Source organism: Lycium ferocissimum, chromosome 3 (genome assembly GCF_029784015.1).
Source record: "Lycium ferocissimum isolate CSIRO_LF1 chromosome 3, AGI_CSIRO_Lferr_CH_V1, whole genome shotgun sequence".
Taxonomy (NCBI): domain Eukaryota; kingdom Viridiplantae; phylum Streptophyta; class Magnoliopsida; order Solanales; family Solanaceae; genus Lycium; species Lycium ferocissimum.
In genome coordinates, this window is record NC_081344.1 from 9,235,487 (window position 1) to 9,248,932 (window position 13,446).

The following is a 13,446-nucleotide window of genomic DNA, read 5'->3' on the forward strand; positions in this document are numbered from 1 at the left end:
TTTAAAAAAGAGGGAAGACTTTTGAAACTTGTATTTCAAAATAAGCCTTGAAAATTTGTGTGGCTGTAAATCATTCATAAAGTGAATTTGTTTCCAAATTAGGAAAGAGGTCATTCATTTTGGCACGGATTAAAAAGGAAATAGGTTCAAACAAATTAAAACAAAGGGAGTATACATTTTGATATGCGCGTCGAGTATGCGTTCCTGCAAAAAATATATTCAAATTTCTAAGTTCATAGATGTAAAGTAATACACGGACATTGATGCTTCATTCCAGCATTTTCATGACAAAATCCCAACAGCTTTTTTGATAACATTGGAGGCTTCAATTAAAAAACAAAACTAATGCAACTTCATTTCACGTTCTACTCCTCCTCTCGAAAGGAGTAACTACATAATCAACCAATTTGGGGCCAAAAAGTTACCTTCATTGATCCAACTTTGCTAACCAAGAAGTAGCAAACGTCTCAAAACCTTATTCTGTTCGGATTTTTCAGCCCAAATACTATCCAATCTAAGCGCTCATAGCAATCAAAGAACAACAGTGTAACTTTTATTAAATTGAGCTTTTCCCACAAACATCATTGTATATAAACATGACGAAGTTTGCACTTCAATTTTACACATTATACACAAACAAGGCACAAACTTAAAGATGGCATCCAATTGTTTGTTTACATACAACCAAAGCAAGGCTCAACAACCGTCTTTCTTAAGAGGCAGAATGCAATGAACTTTGCATCTCTGGTAATGCTTCCTCTTTACCAACAGCAGGCTCACAGGCATGCAGAATAGTGCATACGTCATTTTTCTCCAGAAAATGTTCCGCATTAATGAGGATCACTGGTGCATATTCGAATACCATTTTCTTGCACTGCAGAAATCACAAGGCACAAACAAAAAGCCTTTGAGACAGAGGAAGAAAAGAATCACCAGTACAGCTACCAGACAGCCTTCTATCCTTCCACATATTAATCATCAAGTACTTAATAGTTCTCTAGAATACAGAAGTTTTGCAAGTAATATCATATGACCCTGGCACTTAGTCATCAGTATAACCATTTTCAGAAAGCAATTAACGCTTGTGATCAAGTGTTACAATATGTCTAAAAGTAAAATAAATTGGATCACTAGAAATCCTTTGCAAACTGGCTCCTTAATGAGGAAGTAATATTAATTGTCGTCCAGCATTTTATTTCTTCTGACAGTTCAGCATTGTGACACATGGGATTGTGGAAGTTTTTTAAGGACGCCAAAATGTCCAAAACAAGTACAATAGTTGTTTAGAACTATAACAAAAGAGTTACCAGAGACGGAATTTGGGAAGTATGAGCAGGCATTGAGGTACAGCTATGAAGTAAGATTGGTTTCAGATAAGATTGGTTTCAGAGGGTATTTACCTTATTAGCATATTTTTCAACAGATCCACATGCCTTCAGGAGCAACTCAAGTATGTCTAACTGAAAGAATATGAGAAGCAAATGAGTTTAGTGAAGATATTCGAAAGTGAATATATTCTGTCGCATAACAACTACATACTGGCAACTTACCAAATTAGAAAAGGTAAAAATAAACCACCACTTACTGTCTCCATATACATCTATGGGTTAATGACATTTTTTCATAGGGAGCGTAAATGAAATTAAATATGATTAGAACAAGTAATCTTAATGACATTCTGAGGTATAACAAGTTATATAGTCATTTTAGTTACCAACAGTGCTCAACAATATATCTTCAGGGTATCACACCCAAGGGCGTAGTCTAGCGATCAAAGAGGTGGAACGAAAACCATGAGAATCAGGATTCAACTTCTATTCGAGGCAAAATCCGTTAGGAGATTTCATTATATCTGCCTAAGTTACTGTGGACTAAGTTACTCGGTGCCTGCTAGTAAGAGGTAGTAGGTACCCGGTGAAATAGTCGAGGTGCATGCAAGCTGACCTAGAGTCCAAGACACCACCGCAACATAGATAGCCACACAAGCACGCACACACATATATTAATATACACTTATATATATCCTATATGAATAGCTTCAACTAAAAAGAAATGCTAAACATTTATTACCCATCCACAAAGTTGAGAAAATAAGAATTTTTTAAATGTTGTTAAAGTACAAGTATATTATGACATTTGTACCTTATCAAAACTTATGTACGTAATTAGTAACTTCCTAGGCATTATGAAGGATTCTAAACTAAGTATCATTATCTGTAATACATCTGCAATTTTTTTCCAAGTTCATGCTAACACACCCATGTTGGTTGTTTTTTCAAGATACCACATCAGTGGTACACATTTGCAATTTGAATTGACATTTTTATGTAGCACTTACATAATCAGATCACCTTCACAACTTCTTAAGTAATTGTAAGTGGACCCTAACGCTGAAACATGCTTCCTTTTTATTTTTCTCTATAGTTCAGCCTAAAATGTATATAATGAAAGACAAGTTACCTGAGTGTCGGGATCTTTCAATTTCGAGAGTGTCTCTGTAACCACTTGATGGCATAAGTCACAGCCATTCTGGGAGAACTGTTGAGAGATGGAAACCACTTCCTGACAAAGGTCAACCTTTTGGCAAACGTCATCAGGTTTTATAGTGGAGATCTCTGAGAAGAAGCGAGGAACATATTGATCCACCAGGGCAGTGCACTACAAGCAAAAGATTTTACCAGAAAGTCACTTGCAAATTAATGTAGCAAGAGACAGAAAATAGCATATCAATGTTGTTGCATGTATGTATCTCCTAAAGATATCAACCTATTGCTAAAGCCTTGCGAGGCACACTTAAGCCTTTAAGTGCAATACAGGCTGAGCAATTCGCCTCACTTATAAGAGGCCTTGGTGCAGGTGACAAAGCGTCAAGGCATCACCTAACTAAACAACAGATATAGCCAGCAAAGTGATACATTTATGAAAATGTGTGTGTGTGTAATTAGGAATTATTAACAATTTAATAGCACTCGCTCTATTTGCGATTTGTGCATAAAGCCCCACCGAAGATTGGGAAATTGTTTATGCATTTCGCCTTTGATATTGCAAGCAATTATTAATCTTTTCATACACAGCGCATAAAGCCCCACCGAAAACAGTCTAGCTAAGGCGCTCTGGATAAGATCAAGAGACAAACACCACTACTAGTTTATCGATTTGCTTCATCATAATAGGGCTAATCTAAGCCATTCTGGATTTCAAAAGAAGCCAAACTGTATCCAAGGAAAATGGGACACTTTAAGGAATGCTCAATTCAAAATCTTCATGATGAACTATACTCGTAATAAAAACGAAATGGAACTTGGGAAGCAGGTTCAGTGTGTGCTGAATGGGAATTGCTTTGAACCCATAATCAGAGTGGTCTCCAGTTCTTTCTTTATTGTGATAAGAGGATTGATATTAAAAAAATTGGGTTAAACATTTAAGGATCTCTCAAAGTAGAATAACACTATTGGATGACATGGGATAAGCACATTAAAGGAAGACTTCTGCTATCTTCATGACTGCATTTTACATCAGAAGATTAATGCCTGAATAGGATCAGTGTTTCTATTGGCAGTCGAATTAATCATTTAGACATGGTCACTAGATGGCCATTTAAGTCAAATCATGTGTACCTCGTGCTTGTACATTGGCATCTGCGAACAGGTCTGGAGAAGTAGGCCAAGTATCTTTGCCTGGGTCTTGTTATTAGCAAGGTAACCAAGTGCAGTAGCAGTATATTCTTCACACAATGTGCATAATCCTTTACTACCGCTGGCATCTTTCAGAGGCTGAAGTTGTCTCTGTGCCTGTACGTTACCTATCCACAATTTGCAAGAAAACCAAGATTAATGTTTGCCTTATTAAAGTTTTGATTCAAGAGCTCCGAGATCAACCAAGTAAAAATAAACGACTGCACAAAATAATTATTATAAGATGATAGCATCTGCTACAGGAGAATATGGTTAAACATAGATTAGGTAGGTTAGTAAGCTTGAATATAAGAAATCTACCAGAAAGAGTAATTGGATGAAGAAATCACCTACATGTCCATCTAACAAAATCTTAATAATGGAGGATAAATAGACAATAAATCCATGTAAGTAGCTACTTGAAGAACTTGTAACCAAGCATCCTATTAAAGATTCAACATGATAAATTTTCACCAAAGTTTCTCAAATTATCCAGAACCCTTTATTTTAAAGAGAGCATACCTTCTGCCCAATTTTTTTTGGAATAAACTGCTATTACGACCTAGACTAACAAGCAAATAAAATGAAACACTTGACCTTCCAAGTTTGTATTTCTAGTCTATCCTTCTATTTAATAAAAAAAGATCATATCTGACATTATATACACACACACAAAAGGGGAACTTGATGTTATATCATTATAAGTAATTTGAGGTATCTCGTTTTCCCAGTGAATGTCCGCTAACTCCATCCTAAATAAAAGGAACAAACAAACCAAATCGAATTGAAAACAGAGAAGAACCTCGTGGAAAATATATTGATGGTACTTCCTCATGAGACTGGTTGGTTGGTAATAGGTGCAGAAGAAAGGAGAAGAGAGATCTTTAGTTTAGAGCAACGTCGATGTTGCAGTTCAAATTTAGAGGCTTGGGGAAGAAAAACTGGAAGAGAAAGGTCATTGCTGTAAGAGATTTTAAGAACTGAAAATTAGTAAATGCAAAAACTGCAACAAAATCAAAGCTTATCTTAAAAAATGCTTTCACTAACAAAATGTCACAAACTTCCATAAGACATCTATCCTGGAAAATCAAAGAGGTTCTCGTTAATTATAGGTAGAGCACTGACCACAAAAGGACATCAATGCTGTTCACAGAATTTGTAAATTTTATGGCTGCACAATTACTATTTAGCACAGTCATCCTTTTCCTATGTGTGTGAGATTTAAGTTATCCCATCACTTCACAATCCATGTTACAAAAATCATATCCCAACACAATTCTAAAGACACAAGAATAGGAGGAGTACCTGAAACATCCTCAGTTTTTTCTTTAATAAGGAGGTCAGGGGCTGCTAATTCTCTAGCAGTACAACACACAACACCGAGTATGACAAGAAACAGGCAGACCTTGACATCCATGCTGCCAAGTCAAACGGTCAGTCTAGATTCACGAAAAAGCATAATAAAGTACAAAAAATATAAATCAACGAGAGACATGCTAATGGCACTTGAAGAATAGCAGTTGCAAGAACTGGAAGCTGTTCATTTTCTTTTTGTTCATTAATCATCTGTTTGAACTCACATAAACATATGTATCAAGTAAATTCTCTGGAATCCCATATAACCATAGGAAAAGATCTGGGATTTGCCCCACTGAAAGAATAAAGTTTAAGTGAGATTAGACGGAAATGTGATGTCTAAGCCTTAATACAAAAAATTCTGATATGTAATTCAGTCTTTATGAAAAATGGCACGAGAACAAGATGTACCACATAGAAATAACATAGGGTGGTTGAAATAGAAGTGTTACTGGGAGTGCTATGCGATAAAAAACCTACCAAAATGGAAGACAAATTCTACCAAAAAGGTTATGTTACCAGCAATGTTGTATGGGAGTGCATGTTGCTCTCTAAGTCCCAGCATATCACAACACGAGTGTCTTAAAAATGTGAATGTTAAGATGAATGTGCAGACATACAAGATTACATAAGATCACAATGATCACATCCGACATAAGGTGAAAGTAACATCCTTCAAGGATGGAATGATAAAATTCTTCTGAGATGATTTGACCATGTAAACGCCAATGCACAATTCTGTATTATGATGATTGAAGGTGTTAAAAAGGAACGAGATAATCCTAAATTCGCATTGCCTCAAAAGTTCTACAATCTCAAGGACTATTAGCAAACTGAACTAAGTACAAAACAGGAAAAGAAAACAAGAATCGTTATAAGCAATGCCAATTAGTTGGATCAATGTTTAGACTTGTTGGACAATTACAGCAGGTCTAGTGCTTACTGGGAGTCCTTTTTTATATCATTATAAGTTTAAGAAATAGAGAATTATAGAATCCCTGATTTAATATTTCGAGAAGAAGGTAGAATCCTTAATTTGTTTTAAAAGGCAAATGATGGAGTATTAGAATGAACTAGTCCTAAAAGGGAATGGATATAGATGACTCATATAGTTGACCTAAACCAGTTTGGTTGACGCAGAGTTATTTTTATTATATTTCGTATTTTGCTTACAAGTTCATTTTGTCAACGAAGTTTCTTTACTGGGCTTTATTTGGTTATACAGTACAAGAAATGAAGTAGCCATACTTTAGAAAGAGGATTTGACAGAAATATGCAAAATTGGCTCTCCTAAAAGATTATTTTGTGTATAATTTTTTGCTTACATTTTATTAAAGGGGATATCTTTGGTCGCTCAACAAGTTCAACAATAATTAAATCATCAACAAGGTCTACCAAGGATTTGCAGCATTGAAAACTGAGTTTCTAACTCTATTTGCTGCAACGTACTGCTATACACTTCAATCACATGTATGAATCTGCTAAGACGTTGGAAGTTGACACTTTTACCATGGACAAAATTTTTCAAAAACTGGGTCTTGAATCCGTTTATTTCAATAGAACTGATCTCCCAGTCATTCATTATGAATTACTCAATCAAGTGAAAGAACAATAGGAATTTTTTTTTTTTAAAAAAAAAAAGTTGAAATGCAGAACACGAGGAGATTCACGATTTCCTTTGCAACAATTAGCATAAAATTTAATAAAAATTTATTTGCTTCACTACCAACTTCATGACTTTGGACTTCAACCAAATAAAACAAGCAAAAGAAATCGGTTCTAATTTGGTTCATGCTGGCTTTATCTCAGGGTCATCAAATAAGCAATAAATTATTACCACTCAACTCAGTCCAACAGTCACATGGGCAGGTTGCCAAGGTGACTAAGACTAGACATATTGCCTCTAAACTTTTTTTTTTTTTTTTTTTGAAACTGGTAACTGAAGATTTTGCCTCTACACTTCATAGCACTAAAAAAATCAACACCGGCCTTTCTGAAAGTAGTTGTGTATTTTTAATAATTTAACTATCTCACAACTAATTTTTACAATACTCCTCTAACAAAAGCCATAATACTACTCGGACTAAAAGACAGTCAAAGTCAAAACCATCCTCTTACTCTAATACCAGAAGTTGATCCCTACGCTAAGTGCTTTACGTCATATCAATCAAAACCTCAATTCCAAATTAGTAACGGATCAAACAATCTCACTTTCGCCTGAATGTTTGACAGTCATATCAATCAATTACGTCTCAATATCAAAAGTAGTAACGGATGGAATTTCCAACTTCGCTCAAGTATTTGACAGTCATCAGGGGCGGAGGAAGAGTGTTAGCTACAGGATCAGTCCAACCCACTAGCTTTGGTTTAAACTCTGTATTTGTCTTAAACATCCATCGAATATGTGTACATATTATTAATTTAGAACCCAGTAACTCAAAAACATTAGAATCCTGAACCCAAAAGTTTCAAATCCTGACTCAGCTTACGACAGTCATGTCTAAAGTAAATAATAAATAACAAAAAATCCCACATACTTTTACTCAAAGCAGAAATAGCTAAATTATATTACTACCTTGAAGTTTGATCCAGTGAAAAGGCAAAAGTAAAAAAAGTCAAACTACTTGATTTGAACCAAACAAAACCTAGCATATTATTAATTTACACGAAACACAGACGATTAAAGTAAGGCAAATATAAGAATAATAACCCCATAAAAGAATTTTAAAAAAAAAACTATTCGCAATTATTTGTTAAGATCAGAATTAGTTGTGTTTATACAGTTAGGAATGTAAATAAAGAAAAGGAAAAAAAAAAAAGATAACAAGAAAATTAAATCTAAGAAATTACGTATATAGGGAAGGATGATTGAAGGATGTATACCTGCAAGAATTTTTGTGGGTAAGCGACAAATAGAGAAACTACAAGGGTTCTTTCCTTCAAGCAAGTGCAATAGCCCTCTATTCTTGTAGGGAAAGTATTTGCAATTATTTTTTTGGCTTATTGGGGATTTTACTATTGGGAGCTAATCTCCTGTGGTTGCTACATTTTGGATCATTATACAACCGGATTCTTTTTTTTTTTTTTTTTTTTCTTTCTTTTTTAAATAGAGATAATGAGGGATCGAGGATATTAGTTAAAAGGGGTTTTTACAAAAATGAATAGAGGTATAGGACTCTCTGTATATAAGGGCGATTCTAACATAACACATAGGCAATCTGTTATAGCTTGTAGAGGGTAATTTCGCCTGAAAAGAGAAAGATCAAGTGTGATATTTTGGCCATTAGGCTGATTGTTGGGACAATGGGAACTAATTAGGTGTTGTATTTCTAATTTGTCTATATAGTTTGAGAGATCTATTTAAATGTAATATACAATCCTAGAAATTACTAATATGATTTTTTGTTAATTACCGGTCAATTTGTCGTTGATAATTTTAGTAACGAATTTAGATTTGTAAGTAAATGCTAAATAGTTTGAGAGAAATATTTAAATGTAATATACAATCCTAGAAATTAATAATATAATTTTTTGTTAATTACCAATCAATTTGTCGTTGATAATTTTAGTAACGAATTTAGATTTGTAAGTAAATGCTAAATATTGTAAACAAACCTTTTAGCAAGAGATTCAAATTTGTTGGTAACTCAATTTGCCAACCAACTTGATCAATTTACTAACTGATTCTTTTTATTGGAGATTCAAGTTTTTTTGTAAAGTACAGTCAAACCTTTCTATAACAGTGTTGTTTGTCTGCATATTTTTTAATTGTTATAGCGAGATATTTTTTTTTTTGTTTTTTGATAACAACTGTAAATGATTACCATAACAAACAAAACCAATTACAACCTAACAGAGCACCTAGATCCTCAGCCACCTTGCCAGGAAGAGTGCTGAGCAATCTTAGGCCTCCAAGTAGAACCGGAAAAAAAACTGACTACTTACCTCTCAATTTAAGCAAAAATTCTCTACATCTATGAGCCTTCTTAGAGGTGCTAATTGTGTCTAATCTTTCAACTATCTCCCTTTTTAATTGTACAATTACTTCAGCCGGCTGTACATGTATCCCTTTGTAAATGCTCAAATTCCTAGCTCTCCATGCATGGTGTACCATGGCTCCCCGGACGGCAACAATGATTTCCTTCTTAAATGGCCTCCAATGACTTTGATGTCTCACCCATTGAATGAGTCCAATTCGCACTTTGAAATCTCTATTTAATATCTTCAAAAAAATTATTCTCTTTCGTAATGTTTGAGAAGGTAGAAATACAGCATATGGTTGTACCTACCATAGGGCAGAACATAATTAGCCCCACAAACTTATTACTCAACAACCACGAGTTTCATGACTAATTTCCTTTAGCACCACACTCTGCTTCCAATAAACTAAAAAAATAAAGAGAAGGCCTACAACTATTTATTACTACTATATCTTGAGCACAAGAGGGACAAGCACCCTTATCTTTTTGGTCCAAAAGCAAATATACTAACTTAATATGCATTATTACACAATGAAATGCAAAACTAAGACATTACAATCCTTAATCTTTTTGACATAAAGTAGTCCAGTTTGTCTGCTTGAAAAGCCTCCAAATCAAGCAAACAAAACAACACTACACTCTTATTTACTAAGTCAAATCTGACAATCAAGTCATAATAATATTACAGTACATTTTTTGGAATAAACTAAAAAACAAAGTGTGTCACATAAATCGAAACCGAAAAAGTTACTTGATATGCATTATTACATAACAAAATGCAGCTCTGAGCACCTTGCAACCACGAAATATTACAATCTGTAGTCTTTCTGGCAGAAGTTAGAGAAAAAGTACTATAACAGTTTGTAATTTATCTGCCTAAAAAGCTTCCAAACAAAATGGCTTTACACCTTATCAAGTCATAATTACAGCCAAGACGGCTCACACAAAATATACACCAGACACTGCTAACGCTCGTGATAATCTTAGTCTTCACCCGATCGATCCTCATTTATCTCCTCCAGAATCACGACAAGAGCAACTACGAACGCGTAATCCACATTGGGATACACTGTGACCCCAAAATTGTCTTTCCCAAGCAGTAGACTTTGAGCAGTGTGTTTCCTGTGCATTTGAGCAATTATGGTATTAGTATTTCCTGCATAAATAACACATGATCTTTCCAACCAACTGCCTTCAATTCTGAAATCACAAACATCTTCTTTTGTGTTATGTGCCAAGAATACATCCAACTTGGTTTTGAACTGAAGAAGTGAAGACTTCTTTACACTAAAAAGGAAATCTTTTGAGTCTGTGCTCTCTCCTCTGTAGACTTGCCATCTCCTGTGGGCACTCAACATCTGAAGAGCAAATATGGAAAAAGAAATTTAATAATGTCATAATGAATACCTTAGTAGCAGATTTCTTACAATTGACAAGAAAAATCTATACAGGACATGATCATGAGTTTGTTATGCACTTGAATATGCCTCTATGCTAAGCTTTCAATATCTCAAGTTTATTTTTTGGACACTACAAAACAGAGGAATTAGAGGTCTTTGATGGCAGGGATGAATGAGTCCATACAAAAGTTAAACACACTTTTATCTAGTATTTAGCTCTCTGGTGTAGTCTCAAGTCTGTAATGCCAAAAATTTGACTTTCCAGTGATTCGTATTTTCTAGGCAACTAACTCATAGTTTAGGTATTTTACTGTTACAAAACCAGTTTTTTAGCTTTAATGTTACAAATAGTTAGTTTAGTGACTTTAACAGTATTAGAAAAAATAATTTTGTGACTTAAGTGTTACAAATAGTAAGTTTAGTGACCATAAATGAAATTAACCCCAAATTGCGCGAATCCGAATTTAGTTGGACCCAATGCAGGTACGCGACACCGGATGAGAAACCCAAAAAAAGACATCATAGCTTAGTGTGAACATTCTTAGACATGTTTAACCATCAATAACACAATTTTTTAATAATGGTCCATCACTAACAACTTTCAACAAGTCTGATAGTTTCTTAATAACTTAAAATTACGAGTACACAAATAGTACTAAAATAACTTTCTTTTGGATGAGAGTTAACACGGTTTATGTGCTGGTGGAAATACTAAATGTACAATATACGATCGCGATAAAGTAGGGGTGGGCGTTCGGTTTTTCGGTTCGGTTTTATCAAACTTCGGTTTGGCTATTTCGGGTTCGGTTTTTTGAAGGTGGACACCAAACACCGAATCCAACTAGTTCGGTTCGGTTCTTTCGGTTTCGGTTTTTTAAAGTTCGGTTCGGTTCGGTTTCGGTTTTTTCAATTCGGTTTTTTTAATATAATATTAAAAGCGATTCCATTGACACTAATTCATATTCTCAAAAGCAATAAAACATAAAACTGATAAATTGAAATCAAAATCAAACAAACAGGATACACAAGAACAGAAAACTATAATCATGACATAGGATTACTAGGTGTTATATACATACCGTAAGAATAATTAAGAAAACACATAAAGGACATACATTAATCCTAAAGAGACATCTTAGTTACCTTTCTTTGTTAAGGATATTTGATTTTTTTCAATTGAAGTGGAAAATTAGGGATACAAATATAAAAGAGGACTTATTACAATTGGGTTTTTTTTGCTTTAAACTTAATGGGCCTGGACTATTTTAAATTTTTGGGTAATGTATTAAATTTCGGTGCCCGTTGGTTTTTCGGTTCGGTTTTATCAAACTTCGGTTCGGCTATTTCGGTTTCGGTTTTTTGACGATGGACACCAAACACCGAACCAAACTAGTTCGGTTCGGTTCGGTTTGTTGAAGTTTCGGTTCGGTTCGATTTTTCGGTTTTCGATATTTATGCCCAGCCCTACGATAAAGGCTAAATTCATTCAGTGATATGCTATTATACTGTAAAAAAGTATCAATAATCAACCAAAATTGAAAGTTTCCATTGAATCTAGGTGCGTGTATATCTTATGAGTTACTTACTTTTCAACAATTATTTCTCATCCGTAAGATCCCCCATCCTCGGAGTTAGACATGATGTGATGTCTGCTCCACTCAATTGATCACTACTTTAGTTTATATTCCATCCTTCCTAATATATCATATAAGTCAAATTAACCTTTTAAATTCGACGTCCAGTCAAAAATAATGTTACATAAATTAAAATTTATCAAATATCTTGAATCCCAAATATATTAAAGTAGAAAAATGAGCAACAAAGATGTCATCTACGCTAAACGCCATCTACGCTAAACGCCATCTAATAGCCTCTTTGATTAAACCTAATCGCTAGACAAGCTTTCTAATTTATGTAAATTGAGCTTTTGAGAGGAAACGGCATAATAAGAAAAGATGTAAATACTACAGATCTCGTCAATTCAACAAATATATGGTGTAATAGTGCCAGTAAAAGGAAACAGAAAAATAATGAAAATTACAATACCTAACACGAATTAAGGAAAACGTAAAAGAATTTAAGTTATAGCATGAACAATTAACTAAAGATCTTAGTTTAACATATTCTAACAGGTTGATTAGCGTATTTTTAACATGTTATGACTTGTCATATAATCCACAAATTACATGATTGTGTAAATATTTTTTACTTTGTCAGTTCATAAAACTTAACAAGATTTAGTAGTAAAGAATTAAGGATAGATAATAACCTTTTGTTGGAAAGTGACGAGAGGGTTGCCAGAAGCATCAAGCAAAACTCGTCGATCACGAAGGCTAAACAGCTTCCCTTTAACCTTAAATACGATGTTGCCGTTGACATCGGTAACTCCGAAAGCACCTTCAGACAAAGTCATCAGTTTCCTCACAACGTTCAAATCAACTGGATACGGTGCACAAAACTGTGGACTTATAATTGCAACCTGCTGATTTGCTGCTGGCATAGGCATAGCCATCTGAGGAGGATAATAGCCACTTGTTCCTGCCATAGCTAGTAATTACGTATACCAAAAAGAGATGATTTGGATAGATTTAGAGATATTTCAGTTTTGTGAATCTTGTTTACAGCGGGTTGAAGTATATATTTTTAAAGTTGAGAGTAATTGATTAATGAAGAAGAAAAGGAAAGTGGAAAGATGGTGAGAAGTAATGGTAGAATGGTGGCAAGTGTTGGAATAGTTCTTTGTCGGCAATGGCAACGCGTATGAGTATAGTCAGGGGCGGATTTACACCCGTCAAAAAAATTACAGTGTATATATAGGGTAAATTTTTTATATTTATGTGTATATATTAACTTTTAAACACCTTCGGCAAAAAATTACAGTGTATATTTAGCTTCTTTTTTTTTTTAACACCCTGGATGAAAATCCTGGATCCGCCACTGAATATAGTATTTGTGATAAGATGCCAATCTATTCTTGCGGGTGTATACGCGGGACAATATTCATCGTTATCAAAATGGATGATGCGGTTATAATTC

General features: G+C 34.3%; 2 protein-coding genes across 2 annotated transcripts; both read right to left on the reverse strand.

Moving 5' to 3' along the window:
- Positions 1-531: 531 nt before the first annotated feature.
- LOC132049607 (uncharacterized) lies at positions 532-8,029 on the reverse strand. Its single transcript, XM_059440476.1, has 7 exons — positions 7,914-8,029; positions 5,255-5,325; positions 4,980-5,092; positions 3,618-3,802; positions 2,461-2,658; positions 1,401-1,460; positions 532-874 (listed from the first exon to the last, which is right to left on the reverse strand). The coding sequence occupies exons 2-7, from the start codon at positions 5,290-5,292 to the stop codon at positions 713-715; spliced, it is 756 nt and encodes a 251-aa protein (XP_059296459.1). The 5' UTR covers positions 5,293-5,325; positions 7,914-8,029; the 3' UTR covers positions 532-712.
- Positions 8,030-9,681: 1,652 nt separating this feature from the next.
- Positions 9,682-13,151, reverse strand: LOC132049608 (protein LURP-one-related 10-like). The gene is made up of 2 exons (XM_059440477.1): positions 12,680-13,151; positions 9,682-10,368 (listed from the first exon to the last, which is right to left on the reverse strand). Exons 1-2 carry the CDS (start codon positions 12,953-12,955, stop codon positions 9,994-9,996), a joined length of 651 nt encoding a protein of 216 aa, XP_059296460.1. The 5' UTR covers positions 12,956-13,151; the 3' UTR covers positions 9,682-9,993.
- Positions 13,152-13,446: the final 295 nt, after the last annotated feature.

Excerpts from the sequence above, each read along its gene's own strand:
- LOC132049607 (XM_059440476.1), bottom strand. The coding sequence starts at position 5,292 with ATGGGATTCCAGAGAATTTACTTGATACATATGTTTAT. Across the intron at positions 5,093-5,254 it reads TACTTGATACATATGTTTAT|CATGGATGTCAAGGTCTGCC; the intron begins GTGAGTTCAAAC and ends TTGACTTGGCAG. Across the intron at positions 3,803-4,979 it reads AAAAACTGAGGATGTTTCAG|GTAACGTACAGGCACAGAGA; the intron begins GTACTCCTCCTA and ends AATTGTGGATAG.
- LOC132049608 (XM_059440477.1), bottom strand. The coding sequence starts at position 12,955 with ATGGCAGGAACAAGTGGCTATTATCCTCCTCAGATGGCTATGCCTATG. Across the intron at positions 10,369-12,679 it reads TCGTCACTTTCCAACAAAAG|ATGTTGAGTGCCCACAGGAG; the intron begins GTTATTATCTAT and ends TTTGCTCTTCAG.